Raw genomic sequence first — 18,597 nt, 5'->3', positions numbered from 1 at the left:
TGGGTCAGAAGTTTACATACACTCAATTCGTATTTGGTAGCATTGCCTTTAAATTGTTTAACTTGGTCAAACGTTTTGGGTAGCCTTCCAGAAGCTTCCCACAATAAGTTGGGTGAATTTTGGCCCATTCCTCCTGACAGAGCTGGTGTAACTGAGTCAGGTTTGTAGGCTTCCTTGCCCGCACACGCTTTTTCAGTTCTGCCCACAAATTTTCTATAGGATTGAGGTCAGGGCTTTGTGATGGCACTCACTAACTGTAAGTCGCTCTGGATAAGAGCGACTGCTAAATGACTAAAATGTAGAATGTGTTCTTCAGCTTGCAAACAACCCCCTTTTTTCCTCAAAACATGATAATGGTCATTATGGCCAAACAGTTATATTTTAATTTCATCAGACCAGAGGACATTTCTCCAAAAAGTAAGATCTTTGTCCCCATGTGCAGTTGCAAACCGTAGTCTGTCTTTTTTATGGCGGTTTTGGAGCAGTGGCTTCTTCCTTGTTGAGCAGCCTTTCAGGTTATGTCGATATAGGACTCGTTACTTTTGTACCTGTTTCCTCCAGCATCTTGACAAGGTCCTTTGCAGATGTTCTGGGATTGATTTGCACTTTTCGCAACAAAGTACGTTCATCTCTAGGAGACAGAACGCGTCTCCTTCCTGAGCGGTATGACGGCTGCGTGGTCCCATGGTGTTTATACTTGCGTACTATTGTTTGTACAGATGAACGTGGTACCTTCAGGCATTTGGAAATTGCTCCCAAGGATGAACCAGACTTGTGGAGGTCTACATTTTTCTTCTGAGTTCTTGGCTGATTTCTTTTGATTTTCCCATGATGTCAAGCAAAGAGGCACTGAGTTAGAAGGTAGACCTTGAAATACATCCACAGGTACACCTTCGATTGACTCAAATCAATTAGCCTATCAGAAGCTTCTAAAGCCATGACATCATTTTCTGGAATTTTCTAAGCTGTTTAAAGGCACAGTCAACTTAGTGTATGAAAACTTCTGACCCGCTGGAATTGTGATACAGTGAATTATAAGTGAAATAATCTGTCTGTAAACAATTGTTGGAAAAATTACTTGTGTCATGCACAAAGTAGACGTCCTAACCGACTCGACAAAACTATAGTTTGTTAACAAGACATTTGTGGAGTGGTTGAAAAACGAGTTTTAATGACTCCAACCTAAGTGTATGTAAACTTCCGACTTCAACTGTACATGTTAATGTATGTTGAAGTGGTTGCTTCATACTGTGCATTGCAGGCTGTAACGTGGAATCCCCATTCTGTCTGTCTGGAGAGTTTTCACTTGGAAATACCCCCCCCTTCAGGGTGAGCTCTGACCATGTCCACCACTGATTGACATGTCATCTCTTCACCACGTCAGGGCTCCTGAGGAAGAGAAAAACACAACATTTAAAAGTGCAATCTGCAATACATACAACCCATGGTCAATGGTCATTTCAATTAATGATGTAAACTGTTTGGCTAAATTACGCATCAACAGCATCTCCCCTTGGGGTCGATTCCATTTCAATTCAGTCAATTCGGAGAATTTCAGTTTACTACCTGAAACGACTGAAAATAAATGGAATTGACCCCAACCCTAGTCCACAGTGAAGCCGATGTACAGCACATAGTGATATATATTAGATTTTCCATTCCATAGAGGTATTTCTGTACTGTTCAATCTTAATTTATTGATGGATATTTAAGCAATAAAGCCCTAAGGGGTGTGGTATATGGAGAGGAGAGAACAGGAGAGGAGAGAAGAGGAGAGGAGAGGAGAGAGAACAGGAGAGAAGATGAGAGGAGAGGAGAGGAGAGGAGAGGAGAGGAGAGGAGAGGAGAGGAGAGGAGAGGAGAGGGAACAGGAGAGAACAGGAGAGAAGAGCCTATTTTTAAAGCTTTGACGTGAAGTAGTATGCTAGTATGGATGTTGGAAGACAGCCCTCAGGACTGAGTCATAAGAGAGAGAGGTGCACTCTTTGGACTGTCAGCAGGTATAAAGGGGTGAGCTGGGATAGAGGAGGCTTGAAGGATCCTTCAAGTCAAGAAGCTCTTATATACCCACATGACTGTGTGCCAGAAGACAAAAGCTATGTACCAGTCACTGGCTGCGTTTAGAAGGGCAGCCCAATTATATTTTTTTCAATAATTGGTCTTTGACAATCAGATCAGCTCGGAAAAACGTGCCCCTTGATGTGATTGGTCAAAAGACCAATTAGTGGAAAACATCAGAATTGGGCTGCCTGTGTGAACGCAGCCCCTGAAGTGTGTTGTATTTGGCTCACACTGAAAATAATGCTGATTGTAGAAGAGTTGGATGGTTTTCAGCATTCATGTATACAGTGAGGGAAAAACGTATTTGATCCCCTGCTGATTTTGTACGTTTGCCCACTGACAAAGAAATGATCAGTCTATAATTTTAATGGTAGGTATATTTGTACAGTGAGAGACAGAATAGCAACAAAAAAATCCAGAAAAACGCATGTCAAAAATGTTTTAAATTGATCTACAATTTAATGAGGGAAATAAGTATTTGACCCCCTCTCAATCAGAAAGATTTCTGGCTCCCAGGTGTCTTTTATACAGGTAACGAGCTGAGATTAGGAGCACACTCTTAAAGGGAGTGATCCTAATCTCAGCTTGTTACCTGTATAAAAGACACCTGTCCACAGAAGCAATCAATCAGATTCCAAACTCTCCACCATGGCCAAGACCAAAGAGCTCTCCAAGGATGTCAGGGACAAGATTGTAGACCTACACAAGGCTGGAATGGGCTACAAGACCATCGCCAAGCAGCTTGGTGAGAAGGTGACAACAGTTGGTGCGATTATTCGCAAATGGAAGAAACACAAAATAACTGTCAATCTCCCTCGGCCTGGGGCTCCATGCAAGATCTCAGCTCGTGGAGTTGCAATGATCATGAGAACGGTGAGGAATCAGCCCAGAACTACACGGGAGGATCTTGTCAATGATCTCAAGGCAGCTGGGACCATAGTCACCAAGATAACAATTGGTAACACACTACGCCGTGAAGGACTAAAATCCTGCAGCGCCCGCAAGGTCACATATACAGGCCCATCTGAAGTTTGCCAATGAACATCTGAATGATTCAGAGGAGAACTGGGTGAAAGTGTTGTGGTCAGATGAGACCAAAATCGAGCTCTTTGGCATCAACTCAACTCGCCGTGTTTGGAGGAGGAGGAATGCTGCCTATGACCCCAAGAACACCATCCCCACCGTCAAACATGGAGGTGGAAACATTATGCTTTGGGGGTGTTTTTCTGCTAAGGGGACAGGACAACTTCACCGCATCAAAGGGACGATGGACGGGGCCATGTACCGTCAAATCTTGGGTGAGAACCTCCTTCCCTCAGCCAGGGCATTGAAAATGGGTCGTGGATGGGTATTCCAGCATGACAATGACCCAAAACACATGGCCAAGGCAACAAAGGAGTGGCTCAAGAAGAAGCACATTAAGGTCCTGGAGTGGCCTAGCCAGTCTCCAGATCTTAATCCCATAGAAAATCTTTGGAGGGAGCTGAAGGTTCGAGTTGCCAAACGTCAGCCTCGAAACCTTAATGACTTGGAGAAGATCTGCAAAGAGGAGTGGGACAAAATCCCTCCAGAGATGTGTGCAAACCTGGTGGCCAATTACAAGAAACGTCTGACCTCTGTGATTGCCAACAAGGGTTTTGCCACCAAGTACTAAGTCATGTTTTGCAGAGGGGTCAAATACTTATTTCCCTCATTAAAATGCAAATCAATTTATAACATTTTTGACATGCGTCTTTCTGGATTTTTTTGTTGTTATTCTGTCTCTCACTGTTCAAATAAACCTACCATTAAAAATATAGACTGATCATGTCTTTGTCAGTGGGCAAACGTACAAAATCAGCAGGGAATCAAATACTTTTTTCCCCCTCACTGTAAATATGTCATGTGTATTGAAGAGTTCTCAGGCCAAGATTGAGATTTATATCAAACCATTCAATGTCACAAACAGTTGTTCTTTGTTTCATAGTAACGTGAGTCATCATTTCAGAAAGGCTCCCTGTCATTGCTACGCATCCAATCAAAACACGTTGTAAAGAACAACTTTGCATCCTTGAATGGAACATTCCACGTTACAACTCATTTACAGAGGACATCATACGCACAAACCTCCTCAAATGGAGCTTCCAAGTAGTCATTAGTCTCTACATTAACAGCACTCACAGACAGCTAAATAACAGTATGTTATGTGTACGTATATGTAGCTTTCACCATCATATCTACTCATGGCCAGTTTCTAGGAATTTTATTTGGGGGGTTTTGTAGGCGTGTGGTGACTAGTCCCGTGTAGCTCAGTCGGTAGAGCATGGCGCTTGCAACGCCAGGGTTGTGGGTTCGATTCCCACGGGGGACCAGTATAAAAATAAATGTATGCACTCACTAACTGTAAGTTGCTCTGGATAAGAGCGTCTGCTAAATGACTAAAATGTAAGTCACAGGCCTTTTCTCTGGGAGCAGTTCTCTATAGCCCCCACAGTCCTTGGCTCCCGCCATGTTTGAACGATGTCTAGAAGTGCTCATGTCTGTGGAAACATCTGAAATATAACGAGCTAGCGTTTGGTGTGCCTCACTCTACTCTGGCATCTATCCGAAGGATTTATGATTAACACCAGATTGTGCTTGCCCAACTCACAGAAAGCAGGCACAGGCCAGAAAAAAAAGATATTGCAGTTACAGATATTCTGCACAGGAGGGAGGTATTCACACAAAAGGGAACTTCCTCTATTCATGATTTGTTCTTTTTCTAAATGGTGGGGGTAAAACTTTTGAGTCTTTGTGACTTCAATTAATTGAAACCGCAAGAATTCTGGAATTCTTAATTGGTGATGTTTGATGGTTGTCAAATAGATCACTATCTTCACAAATGTTATCTCTGTGAATGACACAAAGATTGCATGCCAAATTGCAGAGCCCAGTGGTCCTGGTGAAAAGTAGTGCACTAAAAACAGAATTGGGTGCCATTTTGGACACAGCCAAAATTCAAAATCAAATCACAGATTTGCATATGTTATCGCAGGTGTGCGAAATGCTTGTGTTTCTAGCTCTAACAGTGCAGTAATAACTAGCTAAATGCTTGTGTTTCTAGCTCTAACAGTGCAGTAATACCTAGCTAAATGCTTGTGTTTCTAGCTCTAACAGTGCAGTAATAACTAGCTAAATGCTTGTGTTTCTAGCTCTAACAGTGCAGTAATACCTAGCTAAATGCTTGTGTTTCTAGCTCTAACAGTGCAGTAATAACTAGCTAAATGCTTGTGTTTCTAGCTCTAACAGTGCAGTAATAGCTAGCTAAATGCTTGTGTTTCTGGCTTTAACAGTGCAGTAATACCTAGCTAAATGCTTGTGTTTCTGGCTTTAACAGTGCAGTAATACCTAGCTAAATGCTTGTGTTTCTGGCTTTAACAGTGCAGTAATACCTAGCTAAATGCTTGTGTTTCTGGCTTTAACAGTGCAGTAATACCTAGCTAAATGCTTGTGTTTCTAGCTCTAACAGTGAAGTAATAACTAGCTAAATGCTTGTGTTTCTAGGTTACAGTTGGCACTATGCATTGGGGTAGGTAGCTTAGTGTGCAGGTAGCTTAGTGTGCATTGGGGCGGCAGGTAGCTTAGTGGGTAAAAGCGTTGTGCCAGTAACCGAAAGGTTGCTGGTTCTAATCCCCGAGCCGACTAGGTGAAAAAATCTGTCGATGTGCCCTTGAGCAAGGCACTTAACCCTAATTGCTCCTGTAAGTCGCTCTGGATAAGAGTGTCTGCTAAATGACTAAAATGTAAAATGTAGGTAGCGTTCTCCTGGCACCGGCCAAACCCAGATTAATCCGTCGGACTGAAGAGTGATTCATCACTCCAGAGAAAACGTTTCCACTGCTCCAGAGTCCAATGGGGGCGAGCTTTACACAACTCCAGCCGACGCTTGACATTGCCCATGGTGATCTTAGGCTTGTGTGCGGCTGCTCGGCCATGGAAACCCATTTCATGAAGCTCCTGATGAACAGTTCTTGTGCTGACGTTGCATCCAGAGGCAGTTTGGAACTCGGTAGTGAGTGTTGCAACCGAGGACAATTTGACGAACTGACTTGTGGGAAAGGTGGCATCCTATGACGGTGCCAACTTCAGTAAGGCCATTCTACTGACAATGTTTTTTCTATGGAGATTGCATGGTTTGTGCTCGATTTTATACACCTATCAGCAATGGGTGTGGCTGATATAGCCGAATCCACTAATTTGAAGGGGTGTCCACATACTTTTGTATATACAATTGACATGGTGGACATGGTCAGAGCTCGCCCTGAAGGGGGGGGGTATTTCCAAGTGAAAACTCTCCAGACATACAGAAGAGGGATCCCACGTTACAGCCTGCAATGCACAGTATGAAGCAACTACTTCAACATACATTAACATGTACAGTTGAAGTCGGAAGTTTACATACACTTAGGAGTCATTAAAACTCGTTTTTCAAAACACTCCACAAATTTCTTGTTAACAAACTATAGTTTTGGCAAGTCGGTTAGGACATCTACTTTGTGCATGACACAAGTAATTTTTCCAACAATTGTTTACAGACAGATTATTTCACTTATAATTCACTGTATCACAATTCCATTGGGTCAGAAGTTTATATACACTAAGTTGACTGTGCCTTTAAACAGCTTGGAAAATTCCAGAAAATTATGTCATGGCTTTAGAAGCTTCTGATAGGCTAATTGACATCATTTGAGTCAATTGGAGGTGTACCTGTGGATGTATTTCAAGGCCTACCTTCTAACTCAGTGACTCTTTGCTTGACATCATGGGAAAATCAAAAGAAATCAACCAAGACCTCAGAAATAAAATTGTAGACCTCCACAAGTCTGGTTCATCCTTGGACCTTGTGAAGATGCTGGAGGAAAGGTACAAAAGTATCTATATCCACAGTAAAACGAGTCCTATATCGACATAACCTGAATGGCCGCTCTGCAAGGAAGAAGCCACTGCTCCAAAACCGCCATAAAAAAGCCAGACTACGGTTTGCAACTGCACATGGGGACAAAGACATTACTTTTTTGAGAAATGTCCTCTGGTCTGATGAAACAAAAGTAGAACTGTTTGGCCATAATGACCATTGTTATGTTTGGAGGAAAAAGGGTAAGGCTTGCAAGCTGAAAAACACCATCCCAACCGTGAAGCACGGGGGTGGCAACATCATGCTGTAGGGGTGCTTTGCTGCAGGAGGGACTGGTGCACTTCACAAAATAGATGGCATCATGAGGAAGGAAAATTATGTGGATATATTGAAGCAACATCTCAAGATATCAGTCAGGAAGTTAAAGCTTAGTCGCAAATGGGTCTTCCAAATGGACAATGACCCCAAGCATACTTCCAAAGTTGTGGTAAAATAAAAAGTGTGTGCGGGCAAGGAAGCCTACAAACCTGACTCAGTTACACCAGCTCTCTCAGGAGGAATGGGCCAAAATTCACCCAATTTATTGTGGGAAGCTTGTGGAAGGCTACCCGAAATGTTTGACCCAAGTTAAACAATTTTAAGGCAATGCTACCAAATACTAATTGAGGATATGTAAACTTCTGACCCACTGGGAATGTGATGAAAGAAATAAAAGCTGAAATAAATCATTCTCTTTACTATTATTCTGACATTTCACATTCTTAAAATAAAGTGGTGATCCTAACTGACTGAAGACAGTGAGTTTTTACTAGGATTAAATGTCAGGAATTTAAACTCATCAGGAATGAGTTTAAATATATTTGGCTAAGGTGTATGTAAACTTCCAACTTCAACTGTATAGTGTATATATACTGTATATACATAAAGTACCAGTCAAAAGTTTGGACACACCTACTCATTCAATGGGTTTTCTTTATTTTTACTCTTTTCTACATTGTAGAATAATAGTGAAGACATCAAAACTATGAAATACACATATGGAATCATGTAGTAAGCAAAAGAGTGTTAAACAAATCAAAATATATTTTATATTTGAGATTCTTCAAAGTAGCCACCCTTTGCCTTGATGACAGATTTGTACACTCTTGGCATTCTCTCAACCAGCTTCATGAGGTAGTCACCTGGAATGCACTTCAATTAACAGGTGTGCCTTGTTAAAAGTTAATTTGTGGAATTTATTCTTAATGCATTTGAGCCAATCAGTTGTGTTGTGACAAGGTAGTGGGGGGTATACAGAAGATAGCCCTATTTGGTAAAAGACCAAGTCCATATTATGGTAAGAACAGCTCAAATAAACAAAGAGAAACAACAGTCCATCATTACTTTAAGACATGAAGTTAAGTCAATACGGAACATTTCAAGAACTTTTAAAGTTTCTTCAAGTGCAGTCGCAAAAACCATCAAGTGCTATGACGAAACTGGCTCTCATGAGGACGGCCAAAGGAAAGGAAGACCCAGAGGTACCTCTGCTGCAGAGGATAAGTTAATTAGAGTTATCAGCCTCAGAAATTGCAGCCCAAATAAATGCTTCACAGAGTTCAAGTCACAGACACATCTCAACATCAACTGTTCAGAGGAGACTGTGTGAATCAGGCCTTCATGGTCGAATTGCTGCAAAGAAACCACTACTAAAGGACACCAAGAAGAAGAAGAGACTTCCTTGAGCCAAGAAACATGTGCAATGGACATTAGACCGGTGGAAATGTGTCCTTTGGTCTGGAGTCCAAATTTGAGATTTTTGGTTCCAACCGCTGTGTCTTTGTGAGAAGCTGTGTGGGTGAACGGATGATCTCTGCATGTGTAGTTTCCACCGTAAAGCATGGAGGAGGAGGTGTGATGGTGTGGGCGTGCTTTGCTGGTGACACTGTCAGTGATTCATTTAGAATTTAAGGCACACTTAACCAGCATGGCTACCATAGCATTCTGCAGCGATACACCATCCCATCTGGTTTAGTCTTAGTGGGACTATCTTTTGTTTTTCAACAGGACAATGACCCAACCCACCTCCAGGCTGTGTAAGGGTTATTTGACCAAGAAGGAGAGTGACGGAGTGCTACATCAGATTACCTGGCCTCCACAATCACCCGACCTGAACCCAATTGAGATGGTTTGGGATTAGTTGGACGGCAGAGTGAAGGAAAAGCAGTCAACAAGTGCTCAGCATATGTGGGAACTCTTTCAAGACTGTTGGAAAAGCATTCCAGGTGAAGCTGGTTGAGAGAATGCCAAGAGTGTGCAAAGCTGTCATAAAGGCAATGGGTGGCTACTTTGAAGAATCTCAAATATAAAATATATTGTAAAATATATGTTTAACACTTTTTTGGTTACTACAAAAAATATATATGTTTAACACTTTTTTGTTTTTTTCATAGTTTTGATGTCTTCACTCTTATTCCACAATGTAGAAAATAGTAAAAATAAAGAAAACCCCTTGAATGAGTAGGTGTGTCCAAACTTAATGTATTTGTCCTCTTGCTCAGTTGTGCACCGGGGCCTCCCACTCCTCTTTCTATTCTGGTTAGAGAGTTTGTTCTGTGAAGGGAGTAGTACACAGCGTTGTACGAGATCATCAGTTTCTTGGCAATTTCTCGCATGGAATAGCCTTCATTTCTCAGAACAAGAATAGACTGATGAGTTTCAGAAGAAAGTTCTTTGTTTCTGGCCATTTTGAGCCTGTAATCGAACCCACAATTGCTGATGCTCCAGATACTCAACTTGTCTCAAGAAGGCCAGTTTTATTGCTTCTTTAATCAGCACAACAGTTTTCAGCTGTGCTAACATAATTGCAAAAGGGTTTTCTAATGATAAACCTGGATTAGCAAACACAACGTGCCATTGGAACACAGGACTGATGGTTGCTGATAATGGGCCTCTGTACGCCTATGTAGATATTCCATAAAAAATCAGCCGTTTCCAGCTACAATAGCCAATTACAACATTAACAATATCTACACTGTTTTTCTGATCAATTTGAGGTTATTTTAATGGACAAAAAAATTACATCCTTGAGATGTTTCTACAACTTGATTGGAGTCCATCTGTGGTAAATTAAATTGATTGGACATTACTTGGAAAGGCACACACCTGTCTATATAAGGTCCCACAGTGGACAGTGCATGTCAGAGCAAAAATCAAGCCATGAGGTCGAAGGAATTGTCCATAGAGCTCCTAGAGAGGATTCGGTCGAGGCACAGATCTGGGGAAGGGTAAAACAAATATTTCTGCAGCATTGAAGGTCCCCAAGAACACAGTGGCCTCCATCATTCTTAAATTGAAGAAGTTTGGAATCACCAAGACTCTTCCTAGTGCTGGCCGCCCGGCCGAACTGAGCAATCGGGTGAGAAGGGCCTTGGTCAGGGAGGTGACCAAGAACCCGATGGTCACTCTGACAGAGCTCTAGAGTTCCTCTGTGGTGATGGGAGAACCTTCCAGAAGGACAACCATCTCTGAGGCACTCCACCAATCAGGCCTTTATGGTTGAGTGGCCAGACGGAAGCCACTCCTCAGTAAAAGGCACATGACAGCCCGCTTGGAGTTTACCAAAAGGCACTTAAAGACTCTTAGACCGTAAGAAACAAGATTCTCTGGTCTGATGAAACCAAGATGGAACTCTTTGGCCTGAATGCCAAGCGTCACGTCTGGAGGAAACCTGGCACCATCCCTACGGTGAAGCACGGTGGTGGCAGCATCATGCTGTGGGGGGGTCTTTTCAGCAGCAGGGACTAGGAGACTAGTCAGGATCAAGGGAAATATGAACAGAGCAAAGTACAGAGAGATCCTTGATGAAAAACAGCTTCAGAGCTCTCAGGATCTCAGACTGGGGCAAAGGTTCACCTTCCAACAGGACAACAACCCTAATCACACAGCCAAGACAACGCAGGAGTGGTTTCGGGACAAGTCTCTGAATGTCCTTGAATGGCCCAGCCAGAGCCCGGACTTAAACCTGATCGAACATCTCTGGAGAGCCCTGAAAATAGCTGTGCAGCAACGCTCCCCATCCAACCTGACAGAGCTTGAGAGGATCTGCAGAGAAGAATGGGAGAAACTCCCCAAATACAGGTGTGCCAAGCTTGTAGCGTCATACCCAAGAAGACTCAAGGCTGTATTCGCTGCCAAAAGTGCTTCAACAAAGTACTGAGTAAAGGGTCTAAATACTTATGTAAATGTAATATTTCAATTTTTTATTTTTTATAAATTAGCAAAAATTTCTAAAAACCTGTTTTTGCTTTGTCATTATGGGGTATTGTGTGTAGATTGATGAGGGAAAAAACAATGTAATGAATTTTAGAATAAGGCTGTAACCTAACAAAATGTGGAAAAAGTCAAGGGGTCTGAATACTTTCCGAAGGGACTGTCTAAACAGAGTATGCTACAGTCCCTGATATCTCTCTGGACGGAGATCTTCGCCCTGAGCTCGTCGACTCTATTGTCCAGGGACTGACCGTTAGCGAGTAATACACTCGGAAGCGGTGGTTGTTGCGCACGCCGCCTGAGTCTGACTAGGACCCCACTCCTTCTCCGGTGTCAGCGTGCAGCCCCCTGGATGAATACAGCCTCTGGAAGTTCAAACAAAGGATCCAGGTCAGGGAAGTCGAATTTCTGCTCAAATTTCTGGTGAGTGACCGCCGATCTAATATCCAAAAAATGTATTTCCGGCAGTAGGTAATAATACAAGAAACGTTCTGAGCAAATAATCAGCATCTGCATTGCTTGCTGTTTGGGGTTTTAGGCTGGGTATCTGTAAAGCACTTTGTGACATCTGCTGATGTAAAAAGGGCTTTATAAATAAATGTGATTGATTGATTGACATACAAAAAAATACTGCAAAGTTGGCGAGGAGCTAGAAACAGGGAGACTGTGTCTGTCGGTGCTATCTTGTCCCAACAGGAGAAACGAGTGGGGGAGTTCTTTTGTAGTCCTGCCAATGACTCAGATAGATAGTCATGTCTGTTATCCTATAAATACTTACAGAAACAGGGAGTAGACTAGCGGCAGTTGTATCCAATATCTATCCCAGATGGTTGGTGTCTCATCACAATAAATTATTAAACTCTCCATTTTTTTTTTACTTTCCATTTCTCTGAAGTCATGATGACTAAGTCATAGCAAGAAGTAGGAACTAATCTGACATAAACATCAGCAGACAAACAGATACACAGACACACACACGCACACAATCGTCTTGCATCTTCACAGATATGGCTGCTCAAATGTTATTTTTGTATAATCAAATTGTTATACTACGATGGCATATATGCATAACGTACATCAGCAACCGGGTTGTGTAAACCACAAGTAAATCTGTGTAAATGTTGTGCAATCTCTATTTCTCTGAAGTCATGACTAAGAACTGCTAGGAAGGAACTCATGTGACGTCAACATTAGCAGACACACACACACACACACACACACACACACTTACCACGAGCAGTCCAACTCAGACAACTTATCAGTGTAGGTCTGTCCTTGTCCTATATGTTCCCGGCCCCCGTGGCAGTGAGGCTGTCCCCTGACCCCTCATACCATGCTGGGGCCTTTCCCCGGGTAGGGGGGTGTCTCTTGGTCACTGGGAGGCAGGGTAGGGTGACTGGGCCAGGTGGGTCGGGGTGGTTAGGGTGGGTAGGGTAGGGTGGCTCTGGGCCAGGTGGGGTAGGACCCGGCAGTGCTAGGTGGGCTGGGCGGGTAGGGTAGGGTGGCTCTGGGCCAGACCCTTACTGAGCCTCTCCACCCGTCCGTTGTGGTGGGGGTACAGTGGAGGTTTCTGGCTCCTAGGAGTGGGGACACTGTATCCGACCATGGGAGAGGGGACACTGTAATCAGCCATGGCTGTGGGGTCAGACAGGTGAGTCCATAAGGGTATGGGTAGGGAGGGGGTAATTTCTAGCTCTGGTGGGGTTTGGGGGGTTCAGTCCTCTACCTGGACCGGGTAGAGGAAGGTGTCCGTTGAACCCCCGTCTGTCCTGTTTGGGGTCTTTGGAGCCCATGGGGCTCAGGGGGCTCAGGGCTGTGACCCAAACCCGGTTGGTCTGGATGACAGATGCAGTGAGGACAGGGGACGGGGAGGTAGTTCGTATGGTGACAGTATGGTCAGGGCGTCTGTACAGTAGGGGGACTCCCTGGTCTCCATTAGTCTTCTGGTTGTACACAAGGACCCCAGGGACACCTCTGGGGTCGGAAGGAGGGTCATGTATGATGACAGTATGATCCATGTCTCTGCGCTGTGGTCCATGATCCCCAGGAGTCTTATGGTTGTGGACCAGGCCCCCTGTATTAGTCCAGTGGTTGTGCACCTGGACCCTAGTAGTCTTGTTGTTGACGGTACGTTCCATGTCTCTGTACTGTGGTCTCTGGTATCCCTGGTTGAACATCAGGGCTCCTTTACAGTCTCTGGGGTTGGGGAGGGTGTCACCACTTCTACAGTCTCTGGGGTTGAGGGCGTCACCACCTCTACAGTCTCTGGGGTTGGGGAGACCGTCATCACCTCTACAGTCTCTGGGTTTGGGGAGACCGTCACCACCTCTACAGTCTCTGGGTTTGGGGAGACCGTCACCACTACTAGGGGACTTGTTACATGATCCCTCTTCCTCTCCCAGGTCAATGTTAGCTGTCAGACAATCTATCTGTTGGACCACCTACAGGACAACACAGAGTCAATAAACATAGTTACCAACAATTATAAAACATGTCTGTTATACTATACGTTTTTAAAGAGTCATATTGTTTGACAATATATTTAAATATATATATATTTTACAACGAAATGTGTTTGGTAGCTGTCAGACAATACATCTGTTGGACCACCTACTGGACAATACAGAGAGTCAATATACTGCATTACAACAGTATATTACTACATTACTGAAGTATATTAATACATTATACTACATTACTACAGTATATTAATACATTATACTACATTACTACATTAGTTACCAGTACATTATACTACATTACTACAGTATATTAATACATTATACTACATTAGTTACCACTGCATTATACTACATTACTACAGTATAGTAATACATTATACTACATTACTACATTAGTTACCACTACATTATACTACATTACTAAAGTATATTCATATATTACTACAGTATATTCAAACATTGTACTACATTACTACAGTATATTAATACATTACACTACATTACTACATTAGTTACCACTACATTATACTACATTACTACGGTATATTAATACATTATACTACATTACTACATTAGTTACCAGTACATTATACTACATAACTACAATATATTCATACATTATGTTATACTGGACCATGTCTCTCGATAGTCATGAGATATCTTTTCAACAAGGTACAGTATACTACGTCCCTATTACATATTGACACCATAAAAGCTAAGCATAGTTCAGGAACCGGTCTCAAGACATGCTCTTTAATGTGCTTCTTGTGTCTCCATCAATTCTAGCAGCAGGTTTTAGCCAAACGGTTGTAGTGTATTAAGATTATGACTTTGTTAATGGTTTTAAGTGGAACCTGATAGGATGTTTATTTTAGTGTCAAGAGGGAATGTTTTAGTGTGACGCCACATACAACAGACAGGAAGTGTGTGTTGTAGACAGGGGATTGGACAGTAGAGGGAGCCACCCATATCTTGGGAAGATTATATATACTGGGTAAAAACGAAGAAGAGGTTAGAGCGGCCATTGCAATCTGGGACGCCGCTCTCCGGGTGGTCATGACATCTGTAAAACTTATGCTGGAATCTTGTGATATGAATAAAACTTATGATCAAAGGTTCAGTATGAGCGGACTCCTTTGTTTATCAGCAATGACTAGCAACTTTGACTCGACACTACACGGTCAATGTGAATCGCTTTCAATCAATCAATGCAACTGCAAGAAATGACTCAAATGATGAACAATGCTATCTCCTTCCATATCAGCCTGCAATGTCATTTTTTTTTTCTACAGAGCGGAATGCATGAGGGCAATTCCACGATAACAGAAGGATGCTGTGACTCAGATTTCTCCCTTTATAATGTACAGTGTGCCAAACAAAAAACCAATGAAAACCCATTTACTTGAAGAACTGTGCAGATGCAAAGTTTGGTAACAGGATGACCATCAGCACAAACCGTCATTCTGTTACCAAACTTTGCCTCGTCACAGTTCTTCAAGTAAATGGGTTTTCATTTGTTTTTTGTTTGGCACACATTTTAAAGTGAATAATCATCCGAGTCTGAGCATCATTCTGTTACTGTGTAATTGCCCATAAACAGAAAGAGGACATTCATAGGTCCATCAGTGTCTGCTTTACCTCAGATGTCAATGTAAGCATACTGAAACAACCGTACTGAAACAACCCTACTGAAACAACCGTACTGAAACAACCCTACTGAAACAACCCTACTGAAACAACCCTACTGAAACGTATATGTGGATTCAAGGCAAACAGCCTCGTCCTCAGATCACTGTGTAGGTTTCAGACAACTCCTGTTGTTGTCATTACTATTTTTGCCATATCGTTCATTCATTAGCATTCATAGTAGGCACTCATTCGGAAAAATTGTCCTTAAAAATGTGGTTGCATGATCCCGTAAGTACACTCCATAGAAAAGCAGATGGACAGGACTCAGAACGAAATATGCCTTGATCATTCATTGCGTTTATGCAGGGTAAATAAACAAATTATCAAAAGCTTAATGGAGTACTGTCCATTTCATTTCATTTTCTATGGATTCATCAGGTTAAACAGAGCTTCTTGCTTTAGCCGACTTCTCAGACTACATGAACAGCATGACAACTATAGTTAGCCTCGCAAGCCACACTGAACTCCCGAGCTTATATAAATATACGCTATGTAGCGTGGCTCGCGAGGCTAGGTATGATGGCGTGACAACTATAGTCAGAGTTGGCTAAAACACAAACAGATCTGGGACCAGGCTAACTGCAGGTTAACATACAGCAGAGACTTCTTACCTCCTTCATCTCCACGTGGACCTGTTTGAGACCACCCAGGACCCCCTCCAGGTCTGACACCACCTGTCTGATCTGCTCACAGACAGAACCCTCCTTCGTCCAAACCAAACCCTCCTTCTCCCGGATCGAACCCTGGTTCTCCCGGACCGAACCCTGCTTTTCCCGGAGCGAACCCATCTTCTCTTGGGTCGAACCCTGGTTCTCCCGGACCGCACGCTCCTTCTCCCGGACCGAAGCCTCCTTCTCCCGGATCGAATTCTGGTTCTCCCGGACCGAACCCTCCTTCTCCCTGACTGAACCCTCCTTCTCCCGGAGCGAACCCTGGTTTTCCCAGACCAAACTCTGGTTCTCCCGGACCGAACCCTGCTTCTCCCGGACCGAACCCTGCTTCTCCCGGACCGAACCCTCAGAGCTAGAGCCAGCAGGGACATGTTGTCCATTACAGCCGTCCTCTTCTGCCCCACCACCAACTCCTCCAGCCTTTAATCTAGTAGACCTCTCCTGGAGGTTAGCTCTATCTCCCCTGCCCCGAGAGGACACAGGCCTGGGGCTGGGACCACCACCGCCACAGCATCCATTTGGCATGTGGGAGTGTAAATCTCCTTGTTCCAGTGGTACACACCTGTCCAAATGATCGTGTTCGCCACCAGCAGTACATCTCCAGACCTGCTCTTCTGGGCTGTAGCTGTAGCTAGCCTGTCTGTGTTTCGACTGATCCCAGATCTGTTCTTCTGGACCGTAGCTAGTCTGTCTGTGTATCGGCTTGTCTTCTGGACTGTAGCTGTAGTTAGCCTGTCTGTGTTTCGACTGATCCCAGATCTGTTCTTCTGGACTGTAGCCGTAACTAGCCTGTCTGAGTAGTTCCTGTGGACCGTAGCTAGCCTGTCTTTCTGGCCTGTGTTTTGGCTGATCTTTCAAACTGTAACTGCAGCTGGCCTGTCTGTGTTTCGGCTGACCCCAGATCTGCTCTTCCGAACCATAACTAGCCTGTCTGTGCCCCTCTGGATTGTAGTTATAGCTAGTCTGCCTGTCTGTCTGTATGTGTGCCGGGTCTGGGTCCGGGGGGAGTGACAAGGCTGACGCGTGTCTGCTGCTGTTGAAGGGGTGTGTCCCGGTCGCCGTCCCAACAGCGTCACCTCCACCCCGTCCCACACAGCCACATTGTTCTCTCACAGGGGAATAGTGTCTCAGACCAGGGCCTGAGGGCTCCACTGGCCAGCTCCACTGGGCAGGGTTGTAGTCCCAGGTTTGGCAAGGGCTAAATTGGTCTGGCTGAGGTTGGACATGCTCACCCTGCCCTGTGAACACTGGCCTCCTCTGTGGGGCCATGTGAGTGTGACCACTTCCAGCTTCAGCTTCAGTGCCTCCTCCTCCTCCTCCTCCTCCTCCTCCTCTGCCTTCACATTCTCTTCTGCCTCCTCCTCCTCCTCCTCCTCTGCCTTCACCTTCTCGTCTGCCTCCTCCTCCTCTGCCTTCACCTTTTCTTCTGCCTCCTCCACCTCTTCCTCCATCTCCTCTTCCACCACCTCTTCCTCCTCCACTTCTCTCACCCTTCTCTAGTCCAGGCTCTATGTCCTGGGGCTCCACAGGGAAAGGAGGAAGCTGGAAGTCTTCCCTGAGGTCCAGTGATGGTGGGTGGTCCGGATGGTCTGGGCTTATGGGTGGTGATCTGTACCCCCCTGGTCCTCCCTGGAACAATGTGGGTGTGTAATGGACACCGTGGCGGCAGTAGCAGTAGTCGTTGTTGTTTTGATGAATGAGTCCGTAGTGTCCCGTCCGTGTGCTGTCTGAGTACATTTCAGAATGAAAACAGTCCGTCCGGAGTAGAGGCTGGCTGCTGTGGAAAATGCCTTAAAAAAAACAACTGGTTTCCTTCTCCTCCCTGCTGCTCTCCAACTCTGACCTAGTCATTCACTCTAACTGTTTTCCTCATCTAGCTACAACTGACTCCACCCCCCCTTGCCTTATTTTCTTTTACTAAGACGTCCCTCCCCCTTTATTCTTCCTGTTGTTTCTCTCCTCGACTTGTTTTTCTCTTTCCTTTCTTTCCCCTGACCCCTCTCTTACTTTTCTCTCACTCCTTCTTCACCCTGCAGCCCTTTCTCCTGCTCGGGGCCCCTCTTCTCCCCCTCTCCCTCTCTCTCTCTCCTTCTCTCTACCTCTCCCTCGTTTCGTTCCTCAGTCTCATCTGCTGCTGGAGGCTTCCTGTCTCTCTCCCTCACTTGGCTGTCCATTTCCCGTTTCCTCCATTCCCCACCTCTACTCCATTTCCCGTTTCATCCATTCCCCTCCTCTCCTCCTCCATTTCTCGTTTCCTCCCTTCCCCTCCTCTCCTCCTCCTAGTTCTCCACCTTTCACTCTCTGAGTTTCACTGCTGTTTCTAACTCTCTTTCATTCTCTCACACAGTCGCCTGTACCTGAATGTCGCCTCTTTCTCCACCTGAGATCCAGTTCTCCGTGTTTCTGTCGTCAATGTCAGTCCGTCAGAGCTTTCTGATTTCATTAAGCCTCCTTGTTTGGTGACTACAGCCTGGCACTCTTCAATTAAACGCAGCCTGGTTTGAGCCAGTCAGAGAATCCTCCGCCAAGTGAGGACGAGGAGGAAGAGGAGGAGGCTGAGGAAGGAGGGGTTTCATCAGCCACACTGCAT

The 18,597-nt window shown here is 44.4% G+C and overlaps 1 protein-coding gene across 2 annotated transcripts; it reads right to left on the bottom strand.

The window, feature by feature from the left end:
* Positions 1-1,147: 1,147 nt before the first annotated feature.
* Positions 1,148-17,295, bottom strand: LOC121535417. 2 transcript variants are annotated; one of them, XM_041842459.2, is made up of 4 exons: positions 15,948-17,295; positions 12,417-13,626; positions 11,437-11,550; positions 1,148-1,389 (listed from the first exon to the last, which is right to left on the bottom strand). In XM_041842459.2, the coding sequence occupies exons 1-2, from the start codon at positions 17,274-17,276 to the stop codon at positions 12,829-12,831; spliced, it is 2,127 nt and encodes a 708-aa protein (XP_041698393.1). In that variant the 5' UTR covers positions 17,277-17,295; the 3' UTR covers positions 1,148-1,389; positions 11,437-11,550; positions 12,417-12,828. The 2 variants fall into 2 exon arrangements, with proteins under 2 accessions (XP_041698393.1, XP_041698392.1); XM_041842458.2 differs by lacking the exon at positions 11,437-11,550.
* Between the last annotated feature and the right edge of the window lie 1,302 nt (positions 17,296-18,597).

The sequence above is a fragment of the Coregonus clupeaformis genome, chromosome 21 (genome assembly GCF_020615455.1).
Source record: "Coregonus clupeaformis isolate EN_2021a chromosome 21, ASM2061545v1, whole genome shotgun sequence".
In the NCBI taxonomy this organism is placed as follows: domain Eukaryota; kingdom Metazoa; phylum Chordata; class Actinopteri; order Salmoniformes; family Salmonidae; genus Coregonus; species Coregonus clupeaformis.
Note: the sequence above shows the minus strand (reverse complement) of the source record. Positions and strands in the feature narration are given on the sequence as shown.